This window comes from Zophobas morio, unplaced genomic scaffold (assembly GCF_036711695.1).
Source record: "Zophobas morio isolate AGI-343-1 ecotype UQ-CSIRO unplaced genomic scaffold, CSIRO_AGI_Zmor_V1 ptg000031l, whole genome shotgun sequence".
Lineage (NCBI taxonomy): Eukaryota > Metazoa > Arthropoda > Insecta > Coleoptera > Tenebrionidae > Zophobas > Zophobas morio.
The window spans coordinates 563,335-586,087 of record NW_026972136.1 but is presented as its reverse complement, the minus strand read 5'-3'; the positions used below and the strand labels follow the sequence as shown (position 1 = coordinate 586,087).

Sequence of the window (22,753 nt, the reverse complement as noted above, 5' to 3'; positions counted from 1 at the left end):
AAGAATTTTAAAGAATCTTAGGATCATGATATCTAGCTTTTAAAAAAGTACCTTGAGGGTGTCTGGTATTTTGTTTTGCAAGAAATCTGAAAGAATCTTGAGATCGTGGTGTGTTGTTTTTGAAAGAATTTAAATAAACTTGAGACGTGGTTTTGGTTTTTGAAGAATTTGAAAGAATCTTAGGGGTTCAGGTGTTTTGTTTTTCATAGCATTTTGAAGAATCTTGGGAGGTGGTCGTATTTCGATTCTTTAAAGACTCTTGAGGTCGTTTAGCGTTTTGTCTTCAAAGGAATTTGGAAGAATCTTAAGAAACTAACTAAGTGTTTAAGGTTCTTTCAGTTGTTCTTACAATTCTCAGACTTCTCAAAGTCCTTAAAATTTTTAAAATGGTTAAATGTCTCAAAATTTTCAAAGTTTCGATATTTTCAAAGTTTTCGATGTTAAAAGATTGAGTCGCAAATTATTATTGTGTTTGTTTCATAATGGTTTATTTTCATATGTTGTGCTAAAAGATCGTTCAAATTATAATAAAATGAAAAGTTTTGATTTGTGGTTTTCCTAATAGTTTTTTGGAAATTTTTGAAATTCTTGAAGTTTTTGAATTTCTCGTAGTTTTAGAAGTTCCCAAAGTCCTTAAAGTTCTTAGAGTTTTTGAAGTTCTCAAGGGTTTTCAAATATTTGAAATTTTCGAAATTCTCAAAGTGCTCGAAATTTTCGAAATTCTTGAAATTCTCAAGGGTTTCAAAGTTTTAAAAGTTCTTAAAAAATATAAGATACTGAAGGTCTTAAATTCCTTTTTGAAGTTTTTAACGTTTTTAGAATTTTTAAAATTCTCGAAATTTTCGAAATTCTCGAAATTCTAAAAGGTCTGAAGCTTTTAGTTTTTAAAGTCCCTGAAAATCTTAAGATTTTCAAGTTGTTCTCAGTTACTCAAAGTTCTCAAAGTCAAAGTTCCTACGGCTTTTCAAACTTTTAAAGTTTTCGTAAATTTTTAAATTCTCGAAATTCGCGGATCTCTTTCAAAGTTCTCAAGATTCTCAAATGATTCAAAGTGTTTAAGGTTCTTCCAGTTGTTAATACAATCCTCAAGACTTCTCAAAGTCCTAAAATTTTTAAAATGATTAAATGTCTCAAAATTTTCACTTTCGAAATTTTCAAAATTTTCGATGTTAAAAAATTGAGTTACAAATTATTATGTTTGTTTCGTAATGATTTATTTTCATATGTTGTGCTAAAAGATCGTTCAAATTATAATAAAATGAAAAGTTTTGATCTGAGGTTTTCCTAATAGTTTTTTGGAAAATTTTGAAATTCTCGACATTTTCGAAATTCTAGAAGTTCTTGAATTTCTCGTAGTTCTCGAAGTTCCCAAAGACCTTAAAGTTCTTAGAGTTTTTGAAGTTCTCAAGATTTTTCAAATATTTGAAATTTTCGAAATTCTCAAAGTTTTCGAAATTCTTGAAATTACCAAGGGTTTCAAAGTTTTGAAAGTTCTTAAAAAATTTTCAACTTGTTAAATTTCTTAAAGATATTAAACTTCTTAAATTCGTGTTTGAAGTTTTTAAAATCCTCGAAATTTTCGAAGTTCTCAAGGTTCTCGAAGTGCTTAAAATCCTTAAATTTCTTTAAGTTCTTAAAATGTTTATATTTCTTATAGATTTTAAAGTTCTGAAGTTGTTTTTAATGTTCTCAAAGTCTTTGAAATTTTGAAATATTATAAGATTCTTAAAGTTGTCAAAGCTTTCAAAGTTCGTAGAGTTCTTACAGCTTTTAAACTTTTAAATTTTTTGAAGGTTCTGAAATTCTCGAAGTTCTCAAGACACTCAAATGTCTCTAAATTTTCAAGGTTCTTACAGTTACTCTTACCGTTCTCCAAGTTCTCAAATTTCTGAAAATTTTTCTTAAAATTCTTAAAGATTTTAACTTTTAAAGCTCTCACAAGCCTCAAAATTTTCAGTTTTCGAAATTCTCTCACAATTATATAAATTCGCAAAGTTTTCAGAGTCATTAAAGTTCTTACAGCTTTTGAAGTTTTTGAAAATTTCGAAATTCTCAAATTTGCGGAGTTTTCTCAAAATTCTCAAGATTCTCAAATGAATCAAAAATTTTAAGGTTCTTACAGTTGTCCTTTCAGCTCTCCAAACTTTTAAACTTTTTGAAATTTTTTACATTCTCCACATTTTCCAAATTTTTGAAGTTTTCGAAGTTCTTAAAAATTTCAAGTCTGAAAGTTCGTCTTTTGGTTTTTAAATGAATTTAAAAGAATCTCGAGGGAGTGGTTACATATTTAAAGAACCTCGAAGGCTTTTGCTGTTTTGTAATTCGAAGAATTTTAAAGATTCTTGGAGATCTCTCGAGTTTTATTTTTGAAAAATTTGAAACAATATTGGGAGACCCTGGTGTTTTTAATTTGTAAAAATTTGAACGAATCGTAAGATCTCTCAGTGTTTGGCTTATTAAAGAATTTTAAAGAGTCTTATGGTCATGATATCTAGCTTTTAAAAAAGTAGGGGTGTCTGGTATTTCGTTTTGAAAGAAATCTGAAAGAATCTTGAGATCCTGGTTGTTGTTTTTGAAAGAATTTAAATAAACTTGAGACCTGGTTTTGGTTTTTGAAGAATTTGAAAGAATCTTAGGGGTCCAGGTGTTTTGCTTTTCATAGCATTTTGAAGAATCTTGGGAGGTGGTCGTATTTCGATTCTTTAAAGACTCTTGAGGGCGTTTAGCGTTTTGTCTTCAAAGGAATTTGGAAGCATCTTGAGAAATCTTGAATCTTTTGGGGTGGTGGTATTTTGTTTTTTGAAAAAATCTTGAGGGCTTTTGTAGTTTTATTTTTGAAAGAATTCTAAAGAATCATAGGTGAGGCAACTGGTTCTTGGCTTTTTAAAGGATTTCAAAAAGTCTTGGGATCGTGGTACTTTTGTTTTTTAAAGAATCTTGAGGGCGTTTTTGAAAGAGTTTTCAAGATTCTGGGAGGTCTGTCGGGTTTTGTTTTTAAAGGAATCTTAAAGAATTTAACGTCTCTGATGTTTGGTATTTGGGAGAATTTGAAAGAATTTTGGGCTCATGGTTTTTGGTTTTCGAAATAATTTGAAAAAATCTTGGGGCATTCCCGGTGTTTAACTTTTTAAAAAAATTTAAAGAATCATTGGATCGTGGTATTTAGTTTTTGAAGAACTTTGAGCGCGGATGGTGTTGTATTTTTTGAAAAAGTTTAAACAATCGTTAGGGTAGTTGATGTTTTCGAAAGAATGTTGAAACCCTGGTCTTTTGGTTTTTGAAAAAAGTGAAAAGAACCTCGAGGGGGTGGTGACATATGTAAAGAATCTCGAAAGCCTTTGCTGTTTTGTCATTGAAAGAATTTTAAAGAATCTTGGAGGTGTCTCGGGTTTTGTTTTTGAAGAATTTGAAAAAATATTGGGAAACCCTGGTGTTTTATTTTTTAAAGAATTTGAAAAAATCGTAGGCGTTCTCGGTATTTGGCTTTTTAATGAATTTTAAAGAATCCTAAGGTCATGGTATTTAGTTCTTAAACAACCTGGAAAGTCCGGTGTTTTGTTTTGGAAGAAATCTGAAAGAGTCTTGAGATCCTGATGTGTTGTGTTTGAAAGAACTTGAAATAAACTTGCGACCCTGGTTTTGGTTTTTGAAAGAATTTGAAAAAATCTCAGGCTGTTCCGGTGGTTTGCTTTTCGAGGGATTTTAAGGAATTTTGGGGGTAGTCGTATTTTTCGTATTTTGATTCTTTAAAGAGTCGTGAGGGCCTTTAGTTATTTGCCTTCCAAGAAATTTGAAGAAATTTGAGAAATTGCTGTTTTGTTTTTGAGAGAATTTCAAAGAATTGGGGGGGGGGGGGGTATTTTGTTTTTTAAAGAATCTTGAGGGCTTTTGTTGTTTTATTTTTTAAAGAATTCGAAAAAATCATGCAGGGGGCTCCCGGTGTTTGGCTTTTTAATGAATTTCAAAAAGTCTTGGGGTCTTGGTATTTTTGTTTTTTAAGGCATTTTGAAGACTTTTTCGTCGTTGATGTATTGTGTTTGGGAGAATTGGAAAGAATTTTGAAATCACGGTTTTTGGTTTTTGAGAAAATCTTGGGAGGTGGTGTTTTATTTTTGAAAGGATTTGAAAGAATCGTGGGGGACTCCCGATGTTTAACTTTTAAAAGAATTTCAAAGAATCGTAGGGGTTCTCGGTGTTTGGCTTTTTAAAGAATTTTAAAGTATGTATTTTATTTTTAAAGAACCCTGAGCCCGTTGGGTGCTTGGTTTTTGAAAAAATTTAAAGGATCTTGGAGGTCCCTCCTGTTTTGTTTTGGAAGACATTTGAAAGTATCTTGAGATTCTTACATGTTGGGGGGTGGTGGTATTTTGGTTTTTAAAGAATCTTGAGGGCGTCTGGAGTTTTATTTTTGAAGGAGTACACAACAATTTCGGAGGCCTGTCGGGTTTTTTTTTTGAAAAAATTTTAAAGAATTTTTAGCCCTTGATATTTTGTGTTCGGGAAAATTTGAATAAATCTTGGGACCACGGTATTTGGTTTCTGAAAAAATTTGAAAGCATCTTGGGAGGTGGTGTTTTATTTTTTAAAGAATTAGAAAAATTGTCGGGGGCTCCCGGTGTTTAGCCCTTTGAAGAATTTTAAAGAATCGTGGGATCGTGGTATCGTGGTATTTTTTAAAGAATCTTTAGTGTAATTGATGTCGTTTTTGAAAGAATCTTGACACCCGCGTCTTTTGGCCTTTGAAAGAATTTAAAAGAATCTCAAAGGGGTGTGAAATCTTGTTTTTAAAGAATCTCGAAGGCTTTTGATGTTTTGTTGTTGACAGAATTTTAACAAAATTTTTTATTTTTATTTTAAAGAATCTTGAAGGCCTGTCTGAAGTTGTTTCTTAAGGAATTTTTGAAAGAATTTGAAACAACAACGGGAGGTTTTTTTTTAAGAATTTGATTGAATCGCGGGGGTTCTCAGCTTCTTAAAATATTTCAAAATTCTTGAAGATATTGGTATTTTTTTGAAAGAATCTTGAAACCGTCTGGTGTTTTGTTTTTGAACGAATTTTAAAGAATATTTCGGTTCTTTGAAGTTTTGTTTTTGGGATTTGATTTGTTTACAGCAGTGGTTCGCAAACTTTTATTATTGATGGCACCCTAAAATATTAAACAATATTTATTTATACCCCGCCAAGAACAGTTTTAATTGTAACTAATTTATTATCAAAAACACTTTATCACATGATTGTATAATATGTAATTGATGTTAAGATTGTTTTATAAATATGTGTTTTCCATAATCTAAGCTTCTCTTTTAAAGCCAAAATTTTTTCACTGGAGGTTAAAATATTTTCATTTCTACCTTGCATACTTAAATTTACATATTTTATTTAAGTATTCAAAAATATTAGTTAAATCTGCTTGTTTTGCACACCAAACGTGGTCTTGAAGGAGGTCAAAAAATTGTTCAGTATTTTCTGATTCAAAAAACGTTTGCATCTGTTTTCTTAAAAAAGAACACGGCCTTTAGATAGCCATCTTACTTCAGTCTGAAGAAAATTAACATGTTCAGAACACATTTTGCATTACTGAACAGTTGTACCACATTAATAAAATCAGATCATCAATTATTATTTTTTAAAGTTGGTTTTGTGCCTATATTTTTTAAAATCATTATAAAATTTTCACGGCACCCTCTTGGGGGTTCCGCGACACCCCAGTGTGCCGCGGCACCCAGTTTGCGAACCACTGGTTTACAGTATCTTGAAACCCTGGCATTTTATTTTTGAAAGAATTTAAAAGAATCGTCGAAAGCTCCCAGTGTTTGTTTTTGAAAGCATTTTAGAGACTCTTGGACCTCGTGGTAGGTATTTTGTTTTTAAAGAATCTTGAAGGTCTGTCGGACTTTGTTTTTATAGGAATTTCAAGGAATCTTTGGGATCCCGATTTTGTGTTTTTGGGAGAATTTGAAGGAATCTTGGGACCTCGGTGTGGTTTGAAAGAATTTGAAAAATTAGTAGAGGTTCCTGGTATTTTGTTTTTGGAAGAATTTGAAAGAATATTGGCAATTCCTAGAGTTGTTTTATTGTCGAAAAAATCATTGCTTAATTAATCTTAAGAGCCCCAGGTATTTTATTTTCGAAACTAATTTGGAGGAAAATTTAAACTTAAGTTGTGAGATTAATATTGAGTATTTCTCCCAATATCGAATGTCAAAAAATCACTTTGATTTTGATTTTATAAAGTAATCGATAAGTGAAGTCTTGAAACAGTCAGCAAAAAATATAAAAATGGCGGTATCGGTATTTGTAAAAAAAAAAATAGAAGCGAATTTCATGCAAGGATTAATAATTAAAACATTCCTATAAATGTTTGTGCACTCTATATCTATAAATTTGATACTTAGGCCACCCAGAATACATGTGTACGCGTTCAAATACCAAGTACACGTTCCTGCAACCACAAATACACATCATTTATCATAGCTCACGCACTCCCCCACAATTCAACTCTTCCGCTGCAAAATAAATCAAAATCTAAAACGGAAGGAACCATTCTACTCGTCGGAATTTCATTATACGCCAAATCCCACAAAAGCGTAAAAAGTGACAGTCATCAAACCCATAAATTACCCCGACACGAACCATTGTGGCACCAATCTCATAAACGCCCCAGAAGGACGTTGTCTTGCATCCCACAACCTCAGCAGGTTTTTCTACAGGGAGTCATGAAACGCCTGGCACAACAATCGATTTTCCCCCCATATGGGTATCGGTTTTTTCTTCGTCCCGAACATAATGACCCTTTTACGGCGAAATCGCTTCCTTCGCCCGCTGTTCGGGCAATATAATTAATTAGTTTGCATACCGAGTCGGAGAGGTAAATAGCATTAGGAAATAACACACGATAGGCAAACAACAACATCGCGTGCTGTCGGTGTGTGAGGCCGCGTTTACCAGAAATTATTAGCCCGGAGCACTTCTTCGGGCTCATTTCGCCGCAAGCCACGAACGCGACAACCAAAATCCGACCGGCATGTTCCAAAACAAAATCGTTCTGTCAGACATCAGTCAACCCTTTCAAAATTCCAATTCGCCGAAAATGGACGACGACGACCAGTTCGTGCCGGACGACGTCCAGAAGATCGTCAAGGACAACATCGAGGCCTGCCTCACGGACACCACGTACGAGGTGGAGAAGGTGAACCAGTGGAGCGCCAGGGTCTCGGAGCAGTGCCTCACGGCGCTGAGCAAGCTGAAGAAGAACTTCAAGTACGTGGTGACGTGCTCGATCATGCAGAAGACGGGGGCTGGGTTGCACACGGCGAGTTCTTGCTACTGGGACAGCACCACGGACGGGACCTGCACGGTGCGGTGGGAGAACAAGACCATGTATTGCATTGTTACCGTTTTTGGGCTTGCGATTTAAAATGGAGAGGATCGTCGGGGCAAATTTATGTGGCGTGTATTTACTATTTGACTGTTTTATATTTATATTGACTGGACGAGTTTGTGGAGGAGATTTTTTGTAAGTTGTAGACTTTATACAGTAAAGTGATTTTTCCGTTTTTGGAACGATGGTGTTTTATTGGGGTTGCTAAAAATGTTTAGAGTGTTAATATTAATACGCATTTTATGGTGGTGCCAGCTTTGTAGTAGTATAATTATGTTTGTGTTGTGGAGGTGTATTAACTGTACACATTTTCGGGTTTTATATGGCTATAAAGCATTTTGAAAATATAAAGTCGATGCATTACGGATTCGTCAAAATTATGTCTACTGTAAAACTGAAAATAGAAATGGAAACTTTTTAGGTTACGTGTTAAATGTGAGAGTAAACATTTTTTTTTTTAGTTTATGTTCGGATCTATACCGCGTTCTCCTTTGAGCTGGTAATGTAGAAAATCCATAAACAATGCATTTACTTCTAAGTTGAATTTTCAAAAGGGCAAAAATTTCCGTACTATGTGTCATTTTGACGATTTTGAAAAAAATTGGACGAGTTTTGAAGAAATAAAGTCGTAAAAAACTCGGAGAGGTGGACATTAATGTAACTACAGAAGGTAAGGAAGGAAGAAAGAAAGAAAGAAAGAAAGGAAGAAAGAAAGAAAAAAATTGTAGTATTTTTGAAGGTGATTGGAAAAAGTCAAAATTTTCATACTTTTTTTGGCGATGTTCGGTTTTAAAATGGAATCTCTGAATGCTCCAAAACGACCACATTTTATGTTCGGGGTTTTGGAAAAATGGCACGAATTTTGGCAATCGAAATTAAACAAAGAAATTATTGTAGCAATTTTCGAAAGTGTTCGAAAAAAGTCAAAAACTTGCCTTGACTTGAGAGTTGATTATAAATTTAGGAAAAATTCTGGAATATATCAAATGATCTCGACGAGGTTTTTGTGAAAATATAACGTGTTGATGGTCCGGGACCAAGATTTTCGAAATATTCGGGTTGACGTTTTTAAAATATGCCGGTGTTCGGAAAAAAGTCAAAATCCTCCTTTTTTCATATTTTTGAAAAAATAAACTTTTAACGAAGTTGCCTAAAAATCCACAAAGAATTCTAGAATACAGATTTCGACAATAAATCGTCCTGGGTGAATATTTTTGAAATGTTCAATTTCAGAATGAAAATTTTAGAACAGTCCAAAATTTGAATGAAATCGTAAAAATCTTTTAAAGACCAAAATTAACGAAAAAACGTGTTGATTGTCCTGGACCACGATTTCATTTATTTTTGATTTTTATTTAAAAAATTGGCGTATTTTATTTTGATGCTTCTAAAATTAAGAGAAATTTTCAAAGAAATGAATCCCATAAAAAAAAATTCCAAAGACTGAAATTAACAACAAAATTTCTTTTAAAAATTTTCGGAGGTGGTCAAAAATTTCATATTGAAAACTGAGCGTTGGCCAAAGTGGGTCAAATATTTACAAACGAATCCAAAAATGTGGATCCCAACATGTTAAATCGGAAAATAGTGTGTGTTAATGGTCCTAGACTAAAGATTTTCGAAATATTCGTCGTTGAAGTGAAATTTTTAAAATCTCCTAAAACTTATTTATATGTCTTTTTGGAGCCGTAAAAAAAAATTGAAAGGTCAAAATTAGGAAAAGAACATCTTCTAGTAGCTTTTGAAATTGTTCGTTAAAAGTCAAAATTTCCATATCGCTGTGTACTGAAAAATTAAGCTTTTGGTGAAGTTTTGCAACGAAAGAATCTTACGTAGTAATTTTTGAGGTCAAAATGTCAAAAAGTTCATATTAAAAAATTGAGCTTCTGCTACAATTACCTAAAAAATATTCTGTTTCAAAATGAAAAATTGAAAGTAGGTATACTCGAAAATTGCTGTAGTTTTATGTAGCCGATTCTTAAAAAGTGTTGGAATTTTCGAAGAAATAAACTTAAAAATACTCAAAAAGGTCAAAATTAACGAAATACTTTTTTGTAAGAGTTGCTGGTGTCAAAAGTCAAAATTTTTGCGAACTATTCAGCTTTTGGAAAAAAATTTCGAAGTAATGAACTCCAAAAGACTTCCGGATTGAAATAATAAAATAATCTCTTTTCGTCATTTTCGATGATGTTACCGAAGAGGTAAAAAATTTCATATTGAAAAATTGAGCTTTTCGCGAAGTTGCCTAAAAATCCATAAAAAGTTCCAGACTTTCGACGAGCTGAACCTTGATCCTGGATCAAAATTTTTCAAATTAAAATTTTTAAAATACTTCTATTTTACATGTTGCTGATTCCAAAATTTTCTTAGAGAGGGGGTGGTAAGAGGAAGTTGCCTAAACTTCCATAAATAATTCTAGAATATAAATCTCGACGAACTGAATCGAAAAAGTCGAAAAACATTAAGCGTTCATCATCCTGGAACAAGATTTCGTAATATTTTGTACCAAAGCGATTTTTTTTAATATTTCAAAAATTATCATACATATTTGATTTTCACGATTTGAAAAAATCATAGGAGTTTTCGCAGAAATGAAGTCCGGAAAAACTTCTCGAGGTTGAAATCATCAAGAATTTCCTGACTGTGCTCGGGAAGAGGTCAAAAATTGCATGTTGAAAAGTTCAACTGGACGAAGTTGCCTAAACATCCATAAAAAATTCAGAAAAATAGATCTCGACGAGATGCTTAAAAAAAAATTCATTATTCTGGAACAAGATTTCGAAATATTTTGTACCAAAGCGACTTTTTTTTAACATTTCAAAAATTGATTCTGAAAAAATTATACGAATTTTCGATTGTCTATAGTTTGAAGTCAACACGAGAAACTCCTTTGGTAATTTTCGACGGTGTTCGGGAAGTTGTAAAAAATTTCATATTGAAAAATTGAACTTTTGGTGAAGACTGGTGAAGACTGAATCGAAAAACATTTCCTGTTCTCGATGAACTGAATCGAAAAATATACCATAGTGGATCAAGATTTTTGAAATATTCAATTTCAAAATGAAAATTTTAATTTATTCCACAATTGATAAATTTTATGTACGCAGTTCTGAAAAAATTGTAGGAATTTTCAAAGAAACAAGGACCGTAAAACCTTCTGAAGGCCAAAATTAAGGAAATAAGCTCTTCCAGCAATTTTGGAAGGTGTCCGAAAGAGATCAAAATTTTTAACGGGGTGCACTGAAAAATTGAACTTTTGGCGACAATTTTTAAAAGCCTGCACAAAGTTCTAGAATATCTTCTCTCAACGAGCTGAATCGAAAAACTCAAAAATAATGCGTCTTGGATAAAAAATTTTGAAATATTCGGTTTCAAAGTGATTTTTTTTTGAGTAAGTACTTCAAAAAGTGGCGTTATTTCACCTTGAGGATTCTAAAGAAATAGGAATTTTCGAAGTGAAACCAAAAAAAAAATCTGAATATATATACATAAATCTAGACGAACTAACTCGAAAAAGCCTGGAACAAGATTTCGAAATATTTAGTACCAAAGTAATTTTTTTTAATATCTTAAAAATTATCATATTTGATTTTCACGATCCTGAAAAAAATGTAGGGATTTTCGCAAAAAGTAAGCCCAAAAAAGCTTCTAGAGTTTCAAGTCAACACAAGAAATCCCTTCGGTAATTTTCATCCTGGACCAAGATTTCGAAATATTTTTTTCCAAAACAACTTTTTTGATATTTCGAGAATTAGCATTTTTCGTTTTCACGGTTCTGAAAAAATGGTGGCAATTTTCGCAGAAATGAAGTCCAGAAAAGCTTCTAGAGGTTGAAATCAATAAAAGAATTTTCGACTGTGCTCGGGAAAAAGTCAAAAATTGCATTTGCCAAAGGGGGGCAAAAATTTACAATAGAATCTAAAAATGTAGATCTCCGACGATGAATCGAAAAAGCGTGTTACTGGTCCTAGACCAAGATTTTCGAAATATTCAAATTTAAATTGAAATTTCTAAAATATTGTAAAACTTACCTATCATATTTCATTTTGGCGCCATAAAAAATTTTAAAAGGTGAAAATTAGCAAAAGAATATCTTCTAGTAACTTTTGAAGGTGCTCGCGAGAAGTCAAAATTTCCATATGGGGGTGTACTGAAAAATTAAAACTTTTGGCGATATTGCAACGAAGGAATCTCTTTTGGTAGTTTTTGAGATCAAAAGATCAAAAGGCTCATATTGAAAAATTGCGCTTTCGCCAAAATTGTCTAACCAAATCGACAAATGATGACCCGGATTCGATTTCAAAAATTGAAAATACTCCAAAATTGCTGTATTTTTTTCCTGGCGACTCTGAAAATAATTGGAATTTTCGAAGAAATAAACTTAAAAAAACTTTTAGAGGTCAAAATTAACGAAATATTTTTTATGAAAGTTGCCAAAGAGTCCACAAAAAAAACCTGGAATACAAATTTCGACGAGCTGAATCGAAATTAGCATAGTTCACTTTGAAGATTTGAAAAGATTTTTCGAAGTAATGAAGCCCAAAAAACTTCTGCATTCAAATAGCAAAAACTTTTCGTAATTTTCGATGGTGTTAGCGAAGAAGTCAAAAATTTCATATTGAAAAATTGAACTCTTGGCGAAGTTGAGTAAAAATCCACAAAAAATTTGAAACTCGAGGTGTTAAAAATAGATCCTGGATCAAAATTTTTCAAATTGAAAATTTTAAATTTTAAAGTACACCCATATTTTCATGTTCGTAATTCCAAAACTTTCTTGGATGGGGAAGGGGGTTATGAATTAAGTAATAAGAAGTTGTCTATAAAGCATTTTGAAAATATAAAATCGATGCATTTAGGATTCGTCAAAATTATGACTACTGTAAAACTGAAAATAGAAATGGAAAGTTTTTAGGTTAAGTGTTAACTTTTTTTTCCGCGTTCCACTTTGAGTTGGCAGCGCAGAAAATCCATAAACAATGAATTTACTTCTAAGTTTAAATTTTTCTTAAATTTTCGTATTTTTAATTAACTTCGTTTAGTAATTTTCGAAAGTGCTGGGAATGAGGCAAAAATGTCCGTACTATATCTCATTTTGACGACTTTGAAAAAAATGGTACGAGTTTGTTGAAGAAATGAAGTCGTAAAAAACTCGTAGAGGTGGACCTTAATGCAACTACAGAAGGTAAGGAAGGAATAAAAAGTTGTAGTATTTTTATGGTGATTGGAAAAAGTCAAAATTTATTTACTTTTTTTAGCGACGTTCGGTTTTAAAATTAAAATCTGAATACTCCAAAACTGTCACATTTTATATTCGGGATTTTGGAAAAATGTTAGGATTTTGTCAATCGAAATTAAACAAAGACATTGTAGCAATTTTCGAAAGTGTTCGAAAAAATCAAAAACTTGGCTTAACTTGAAAGTTAATTAAAAATTTACAACATTCTGGAATGCTTGCTTGATCTCGACAAGGTGAATCGGAAAACATAACGATGGTCCTGGACCTAGATTTTCGAAATATTCGGGTTTAAAATGAAGTTTTTAAAATTCAATTGATGTGCCAACCGAAGTTATACATAAGTCAGGTTTCCACAACTGAATTAAAATCACATAAAAAAATTAAAATTTGGTGCAAGAAAAATAAGTAGCATATTTCATTTTGAATTTTCGAAGAAATGAAGTCCAAAAAACATTTGGATGTTGAAATCAGCAAAACGAACTTTTTTTGTAATTTTCAAAGTTGCTGGGAAAAAAGTAAAAAGTTTCATATTGAAAAATCGAACTCTCTTTGCCCAAAAATTCACAAAAAAATCTACAATACAGATTTCGACGATGAATGAAGATTTCTGAAATGTTCGATTTCAAAATGTACATTTTAAAACATTCCAAAATTTGTTTGAAGTAAAAAAGTTGTAAAGGCCAAAATTAACGAAAAAACGTGTTGATTGTCCTGAACCAAGATTTTCGAAATATTCGCGTTTAAAGTCATTTATTTTTAATTTTTATTTAAAAAAGTAGCGTATTTCACTTGATGGTTGAGAAATTTTCAAAGAAATGAAACCCAAAAAAAGACTTTATAGAGGTTGAAATCAACAATAAAATCGCTTTTAGAAATTGTCGGAGGTGGTCTGGAAGTGGTCAAAAATTCCACATTAAAAAACTGAGCTTTGGCCAAAGTTGGTCAAAAATTAAAAAAAATCCAAAAATGTCGATCTCGACGAGCTGAATCAAAAAACATTCCGCGTTGATAGTTTCAGACCAAGATTTTCGAAATATTCGGCTTTAAAGAGAGATTTTTAAAATACCCTAAAACTTATACCTACTATATTTCATTTTGGCGCCGAAAAAAATTTTTAAGGGTCAAAATTAGAAAAAAAAATCTAGCAACTTTTAAACGTGCTCGCAGAAAGTCAAAATTTCTATATCGCGGTGTACTGAAAAATTAAGCGACATTATAACGAAAGAATCTCTTTAGTAATTTTTGAGGGCAAAAAGTCAAAGGGTTCATATTCAAAAATTGAGTTTTCACCAAAATTACTTAAAATCGAGAAAAATGTCTGGAATACAGATCTCGAAAAACTAAATCGACAAATGTAGCGCGTTGATGACCCTGGATCAAAATTTTCGAAATATTCGGTTTCAAAATGAAAAATTGAAAATACTCCAAAATTGCTCTATTTTTATGTTGGCGATTCTGAAAAGTGTTAGAATTTTCGAAGAAGTAAACTCACCAAAAACTTTGTATAGGTCAAAATTAACGAAATATTTTTCTGTAGTAGTTGCTCATGAAGAGGTCAAATTTTGACGAAAAATTCAACTTGTGGGAAAATTGTCTAAAAGTCCACAAAAAAAACTGGAATACAATTCTTTCTGAAGATCCTAAAACATTTTTGGAAGTAATCAAAATCAAAATACTTCTGGATTTAAATATTTAACAAAATAATCGTTTTTTTGTAAATTTCGATGGTGTTAACGAAGAAGTCAAAATTTTCATATAAAAAAATTGAGCTTTCGGCGAAGTTGATAAAAATTTTACACCCGACGAACTAAATAGATCCTGGAGCATAAACCTCCATAAAAATTCTAGAATATAAATCTCTACGAACTGAATCGAAAAAGACAAAAAACATTAGGTGTTCATCTTGAGACAAGATTTCGAAATATTTTGTACCAAAGCGGTTTCTTTGAATATTTTAAAAATTATCATATGTATTTGATTTTCACGGTTTTGAAAAAATTATAGGAATTTTCGCAGGAATTAAACCCAAAAAGCTTCTAGAGTTTGAAATTGTGTTCTGGAAGTTCTCAAAAATTTTATATTGAAAAATTGAACTTTTGGTGAAGTTGGTTAAAAATGCACAAAAATTTCTGGAATATGAATCTCGACGAGCTGAATCGAAAATATTGCCTGTTGATGGTCCTATACCAAGATTTTCGAAGTAGTCGGCTTTAAAGTGAGATTTTTAAAATATTCTAAAACTTATCTACCATATTTCATTTTGGCGCCGTAAAAAATTTTTAAAAAGCAAAATTAGCAAAAGAACATCATCTAAGTAGTAACTTTTGAACATGCTCGCGAAAGGTCAAAAATTCCATATTGCGGTGTACTGAAAAATTAAGTTTTTGGCGACGTTGCAACGAAAGCATCTCTTTCAGACGTCAAAATGTCAAAAGGTTCATAATGAAATTTTGCCACAGTTGCCTAATAATCCAGAAAAATTCCTGAGTACAGATTTCGAAATATTCGGTTTCAAAATGAAAAATTGGAAGTACTCCAAAATTGCTGTATTTTTATGTTAGCGATTCTGAGAATTTTCGAAGAAATAAACTCACAAAAAACTTTTATAGGTTAAAATCAACGAAATATTTTTTTGCTGGTGACAAGGTCAAAATTTTTCGAAAAATTCAGCTTTTGAAAATTTTTTCGAAATAATGCCCAAAAGGCTTCTGGATTGAAATAACAAAAGAATCTTTTTTGGTAATTTTCGATGGTATTAGTGAAGAGGTCAAAAATTTCATATTGAAAAATTTGGCGAAATTGCTAAAAAATCCTCAAAAAATCTGGAACACAATTTTTTTTTCAAAATGACTTAAATATTTCGAGAATTAGCATTTTTCATTTTCACGGTTCTGAAAAACTGGTGGGAATTTTCGTAAAAATAGAATCCAGAAAAGCTTCTAGAGGTTGAAATCATTAAAAGAATGTTCGACTGTGCTCGGGAAAAAGTCAAAAATTGCATGTTGAAAATTTGAAATTTTGGCGAAGTTGCCCAAGAATCCCCAAAAAATTCTGAAAAACAGATCTCGACGGGCTGAATCGAAAAATATATCACAGTGATGGTCCTGAATCAAGATTTTTGAAATATTCACTTTCAAAACGAAAATTTTTAAATATTCCCAAATTAGCACAGTTTATGTACGCAATTTTGAAAAAATGGTCGTATTTTTCAAAGAAGTAAGGTCGTAAAAGACTTCTGACGGCCGACTCAACGAGGTGAATCGAAAAACTCAAAAATAATGCGCGTTACTGGTCTTGGATCAAAATTTTTTAAATATTCAGTGTCAAATTGATTTTTTTTTTTTTAGTAAGTAGGTACTTCAAAAAGTGGCGTTATTTCACTTCGAGAATTCTAAAGAGACGAGGGGAATTTTCGAAGTGAAACCAAAAAAAAAAAATCTGAATGTAAATCTCGACCAACAGAATCGAAAAATTGAAATTACCACAAGAAACATCTTCGATAATTCTCGACGGTGTTCTGCAAGTTCTCAAAAATTTCACATTAAAAAAATTGAACTTTTGTGGAAGTTGCTTAAAAATCCACAAAAAATTCTAGAATACAGATCTCGACGGACTGAATCAAAAAACATTGCCGTTTGATGGTCTTCGACCAAGATTTCGAAATATTTTTTCGAAAATGACTTCAATATTTCAGGAATTAGGATTTTTCATTTTCACGATTCTGAAAAAAGTGTTGAGATTTTCGAAGAAATAACCCACAAAGAACATCTATATCACAAAATTAAGGAAATATTTTTTTGTAATTGTGAAAATTTTTGTGAAAAATTCAGCATATGGGAAAGTTGTCTAAAAGTCCACAAAATAAACTGGAATACAAATCTCGACGAGCTAAATCGGAAGTAGCATAACTCCCTTTGAAGATTCTAAAAAACTTCTGGGTATTGAAATCAACAAAAGGAACTCTTTTAGTAACTTTCAAAATTGCTCCGAAAAAATAAAAAGTTTCATATTGAAAAATTGAACTCTCGCCTAAGTTGACCAAAAATCCACAAAAAAATTCTAGAATACAGATTTCAATCATCGTCCTGAATGAATATTTTTGAAATGTTCAATTTCAAAATGAAAATTTTAAAATACTCCAAAATTTGAATGAAATCGTAAAAAACTTTTAAAGACCAAAATATAGAAATACATATTTGGTTCCAAAGTGATTTATTTTTAATTTTTATTTAAAAAATTTGCGTATTTCACTTTTATGGCTTTAAAATTAAGAGAAATTTTCGAAGAAGTGAAACCCGAAAAAAACTTCCAGAGTTTGAAATCAACAATAAAATCGCTTTTAGAAATTTTCGGAGCCAAAAAATTTACATTGAAAAACTGAGCTATGGTCTAAGTGGGTCAAAAATTTCTAAAATATTGTAAAACATACCTATCATATTTCATTTTGGCGCCGTAAAAAATTTTTAAAGGTCAAAATTAGCAAAAGAATATCTTCTAGTAACTTTTGAAGGTGCTCGCGAGAAATCAAAATTTCCATATGGGGCTGTACTGAAAAATTAAAACTTCTGGCGATATTGTAACGAAGGCTCTTTTGGTAGTTTTTGAGGTCAAAAGATCAAAAGACTCATATTGAAAAATTGAGCTTTCGCCAAAAATGCCTAACAACTAAATCGACAAACGTAGCGCGTTGATGACCCGGATCAAAATTTTCGAAATGTTCGATTTCAAAAATTGAAAATACTCCAAAATTGCTGTATTTTTTTTCTTGACGACTCTGAAAATAATTGGAATTTTCGAAGAAATAAACTCAAAAAACTTTTAGAGGTCAAAATTACCGAAAAAGTTTTTGTGAAAGTTGCCCGAGAGTCTACAAAAAAAACCTGGACTACAAATTTCGACGAACTGAATCGAAATTAGCATAGTTCACTTTGAAGATTCTAAAAGATTTTTCGAAGTAATGAAGCCCAAAAAACTTCTGGATTTGGATAGCAAACTTTTCGTAATTTTCGATGATGTTAGCGAAGAAGTCAAAAATTTCATATTGAAAAATTGAACTTTTGGCGAAGTTAAGTAAAAATCCACAAAAAATCTGAAACTTGACGAGCTAAAAATAGAGCCTGGATCAAGATTTTTCAAATTGAAAATTTCAAATACTCCCATATTTTCATGTTCCAACATTTTCTTGGACAGGGGGTTACGAAATTGTAGGAATTTTCGCAGAAATTAAGCCCAAAAAAGCTTCTAGAGTTTCAAATCAACACAAGAATAATTCGGTAATTTTCGACGGTGTTCAAGAAGTTGTCAAAAATTTCATATTGAAAAATTGAACTTCTACCAAAGTTGCTTAAAAATCCACAAAAAAATTCTGGAATATAGATCTCGACGAGCTGAATCGCAAAACATTGCCTATGGTTCTAGACCAAGATTTTCGAAATAATCGTCTTTAAAGTGAAATTTTTAAAATATTCTAAAATTTACCATATCATTTTTATTTTGGTATTTTGAAGGTCAAAATTAACAAAAGAACATAGTCTAGGAACTTTTAAAGTGCTCTCGAAAGTTCAAAATTTCCATATCGCGGTGAATTGAAAAATTAAGCTCTTGGCGACGTTGCAACGAAAGAATCTGTTTTGTAATTTTCGAGGTGAAAATTTAAAAAGGTGCATATTGAAAAATTGAGCTTTTGCTACAATTACCAAAATATCCAGAAAACTTGATAAGCCGGACTAAAATTTTCGAAATATTGGGTTTCAAAATTCAAAATTGCTGTATTTTTATGTTGGCGATTCTGAGAAAGTGTTCGAATTTTCGAAGAAATAAACTCACAAAAAACTTCTGCAGGTCAAAATTAGCGAAATATTTTTTTGTAAGAGTTGCTGGTGAAAAGGTCAAAATTTTTGCGAAAAATTCAGCTTTTGGAAAAATTTTTCAAAGTAATGCCCAAACGACTTCGGGACTGAAATAACAAAAGAATTTTTTTTTTCATATTTCAAAAATTATATTTGATTTTCACAATTCTGAAAAAAATTTAGGAATTTTCGCAGAAATTAAGCCCAAAAAAGCTTCTAGAGTTTGAAATCAATACAAGTAAAACCCCTTCAGTAATTTTCATCCTGGACCAAGATTTCGAAATATTTTTTTCCAAAATGGCTTTTTTAAATATTTCGAGAATTAGCATTTTCACGGTTCTATTTTTATTTTGGCGATTCTGAAAAAAAAAGTTGCAATTTTCGAAGAAATAAAGTCAAAAATAACTTTTATACCTAAAAATTAACGAAATATATTTTTTTATTAGTTGCTGGTGAAAGTGTTAAAATTTTTGTGAAAAATTCAGTTTTTGGAAAAGTTGCCTACAAGTCCACATAAAAACAACTGAAATACAAATCATGACGAGCTAATTCGAAATCAGCATAGTTTCCTTTGAAGATTAAAAAAAAAATCAAGTAATGAAGTCCAAAAAACTTCTGGATTGAAATAATAATTTTGGATGGTCAAAAATTTCACATTAAAAAATTGAGCTTTTGGCGAATTTGCCTAAGAGTCCACAAAAAATCTGGAACTAGACGAGTTGTATGGATGCTGGATCAAGATTTTTCAAATTCAAAATTTTAAAATACTCCCATATTTCATGTTGGTAATTCCAAAATTTTGTTGGAGGGAAGTTGTCTATCGAAAAAGACGAAAAACATTAAGTCATCATAATCATCCCGGAACAAGATTTGGAAACATTTTGTACCAAAGCGATTGTTTTTAATATTGCAAAAATTATAGTTGATTTTCACGATTCCGAAAAAATTATAGGAAGTTGTCAAAAATTTCATATTGAAAAATTGAACTTTTGAAATCGAAAAACGTTGCCTGTTCTGGACGAAGATTTCGAAATATTTTTCCACAGTGGTTTTTAAATATTTCAAGAATTAGCATTTTCATGTACGTAATTCTGAAAAAAATGATAGGAATTTTTAAAGAAATAAGGCCGTAAGAGACTTCTGAAGGCCGAATTTAACGAAAAAAGAAATTTTTGAAAGTGCCCGGAAGAGATAAAAATTTTTAACGGGTGCATTGAAAAGTTGAGCTTTTGACGACAAAAATTTCACATTGAAAACTGAACTTTTGGTGAAGTTGGTTAAAAATCCACAAAAAATTCTGAAATATAGACCTCGACGGACTGAATGGAAAAACATTGCCTGTTTAGGGTCCTGGGCCAAAATTTCAATATATTTTTCTAAAATGACTGTTTTTAAAAATTTCAAGAATTAGCATTTTTCATTTTCATGGTTCTATTTTTATTTTGGCGATTCTAAAAAAAAAAGTTGCAATTTTCGAAGAAAGAAGGTCAAAAATAACTTTTATACCTAAAAATTAACGACATATATTTTTTTAATAGTTGCTGGTGAAAGTGTTAAAATTTTTGTGAAAAATTCAGTTTTTGGGAAAGTTGCCTAAAAGTCCACATAAAAACAACTGGAATACACAAACATTGCCTATCTATGGTCCTGCACTAAAATCTTAAAATATTTTTTCTAAAATGACTTTTTTAAATAATTCAAGAATTAGTATTTTTCATTTTCACGGTTTTTAGAAAATGGGAATTTTCGCAGAACTGAAGCTTTTCGAAGTTGAAATCATCAAGAGAATTTCCGGCTGTGCTCGGGAAAAGGTCAAAAATTGCAAGTTGAAAAACTGAACCTTTGGCGAAGTTGCCTAAAAACCCACAAAAAATTTTGAAAAACAGATCTCGACGAGCTAATTCGAAAAATAGATCACGTTGATGGTGGTCAAGATTTCTGAAATATTCACTTTCGCAGTGAAAATTTTAAAATATCCCAAAATTTTTAAATAAATAAGGCCATAAAGAACTTCTGAAGATCGAAATTAACGAAAAAAGTTCTTGCAGCAATTTTTGAAGGTGTCCAGAAGAGATCAAAATTTTTACTGGGTGCATTGAAAATTTGAGCTTTTGGCGACGATTTCAAACAGTCTACAAAAAATTCTAGAATATAGATCTTGACGATTTGAATTGAAAAAGTCGAAACACATTAAGTATTCTTCAACCTGGAACAAGATTTAAATATATTTTGTACCAACCTGATTTTTTTTTAATATTTCAAAAATTGTCATGCGATTTTCACGATTCTGAAAAAATTACAGGATTTTCCCAGAAATTAAGCCCAATAAAGCTTCTATAGTTTGAAATCAACAGAAGAAACGCCTTCAGTAATTTTCGACGGTGTTCAGAAAGTTGTCAAAAATTTCGTATTGAAAAATTGAACTTTTGGTTAAGACTGGCCAAAATTTCTACTTTTTTAAATATTTCAGGAATTAGCATTTTTCATTTTTCGGGTTCTGAAAAAATAGTGGGAATTTTCGCAAAAATGAAATCCGGAAAAGCTTCTAGAGGTTGAAATCATCAAAAGAATTTCCGACTGAGCTCGGAAATGGTCAAAATTGCATGTTGAAAAGCCGAACTTTTGACGAAGTTGCCTAAAAATCCACAAAAGATTCTGAAGAATAGAATGAATCTCGTTGATTGTCCTGGATCAAGATTTTTGAAATATTCACTTTCAAAATGAAAATTTAAAAATTTTCCAAAATTGATATATTTTATACCTATACGCAATTCTGAAAAATGGTAGGAATTTTCAAAGAAATAAGGCCGTAAAGAACTTTTGAAAAATTAACGAAAGAAGTTCCTACAGCAATTTTTGAAGGTGTACGGAACATATCAAAATTTTTAACGGGGTGCATTGAAAAATTGAGCTTTTGGGGAAGATTTCTAAAAATTTGCACAAAATTCTAGAATATAGATCTCGGTGAGCTGAATCGAAAAACTCGAAAACATTGTATGTTATTGGTCTTGGATCAAAATTTTTTAAATATTCGGTTTCAAAGTGATTTTTTTTTTTTGAGTACGCTATTTAACTTTGGAAATTCTAATGAAACGATAGGAAATTTCGACGTGAAACCAAAAAAAAATCCGAATATAAATCTCGACGAACTGAACCGAAAAAGTCGAAAAATATTAAGTAAGATTCATCATCATCCTGCAACAAGATTTCGAAATATTTGGTACCATCAAAGTGACTTTTTTTAAATTTCAAAAATCATTATATTTAATTTTCACGATTCTGAAAAAATTATAGGAAGTTTCTCAGAAATTAAGTCTAAAAAAGCTTCTACAGTTTGAAATCAACACAACTCGGAAAATTTCGACGGTGTTCGGAAAGTTGTCAAAAATTTTATATTGAAAAATTGAACTTTTGGTGAAGTTGGTTAAAAATCCAGAAAAAAATCTGGGATACAGATCTCGTCGGACTAAATCTAAAAAAATTGCCTGTTGATCGTCCTGGACCAAGATTTCGATTTTTTTTCCAAAATTACTTTTTTAAATATTTCAAGAATTAACATTTTCCATTTCCATTGTTCTAAAAAGATGGTGGGAATTTTCGCAAAAATGAAGTCCGTAAAAGGTTTTAGAGGTTAAAATCATCAAAAGAATTTCCAAACTTGCTCCAGGTCAGGTCAGGTCAAGAAATGGTCAAAAATTGCATATTGAAAAATTTAAATTTTGATAAAATCCTCGATCAAGGTTTTTGAAATATTCGAAAATTGGCATATTTTACTAACGGAATTCTTACAACAATTTTTGAAGGCGCCCGGAAAGATCAAAATTTTTAACGGGGTGCACTGAAAAATTGAACTTTTGGCGACGATTTTTAAAAGTCTACACAAAATTCTAAAATATCTTAGAACTCAACGAGCTGAATCGAAAAACTCAAAAATAATGCGCGTTATTGGTCTTGGATCAAAATTTTTGAAGTATTCGGTTTCAAAGTGATTTTTTTGAACAAGTACTTCAAAAAGTGGCGTTATTTCACTTCGATGATTCTAAAGAAACGATAGGAATTTTCGAAGTGAAACCAAAAAAAAATCTGAATATAAATCTCGACGAACTGAATCTAAAAAGTCGAAAAACATTAAGTGCTCATCATCCTGGAACAAGATTTCGAAAAATTTGGTACCAAAGTATTTTTTTCATATTTTAAAAATTATCATATTTGATTTTCACGATCCTGAAAAAAATCATAAGAATTTCCGCAGAAATTAAACCCAAAAAGGCGTTTAGAGTTTGAAA

General features: G+C 31.2%; 2 protein-coding genes across 2 annotated transcripts in view; one reads left to right on the top strand and one right to left on the bottom strand.

Moving 5' to 3' along the window:
• The window catches only part of Lanb2 (Laminin B2), a 178,744-nt gene that overhangs the window by 71,595 nt on the left and 84,396 nt on the right, over nt 1-22,753 (bottom strand). The gene's annotated exons all lie outside the window — the stretch shown is intronic.
• LOC135139471 (dynein light chain Tctex-type 1-like) lies at nt 6,917-7,538 on the top strand. The gene has a single exon (XM_064069712.1). It carries the CDS (start codon nt 7,026-7,028, stop codon nt 7,416-7,418), a length of 393 nt encoding a protein of 130 aa, XP_063925782.1. The 5' UTR covers nt 6,917-7,025; the 3' UTR covers nt 7,419-7,538.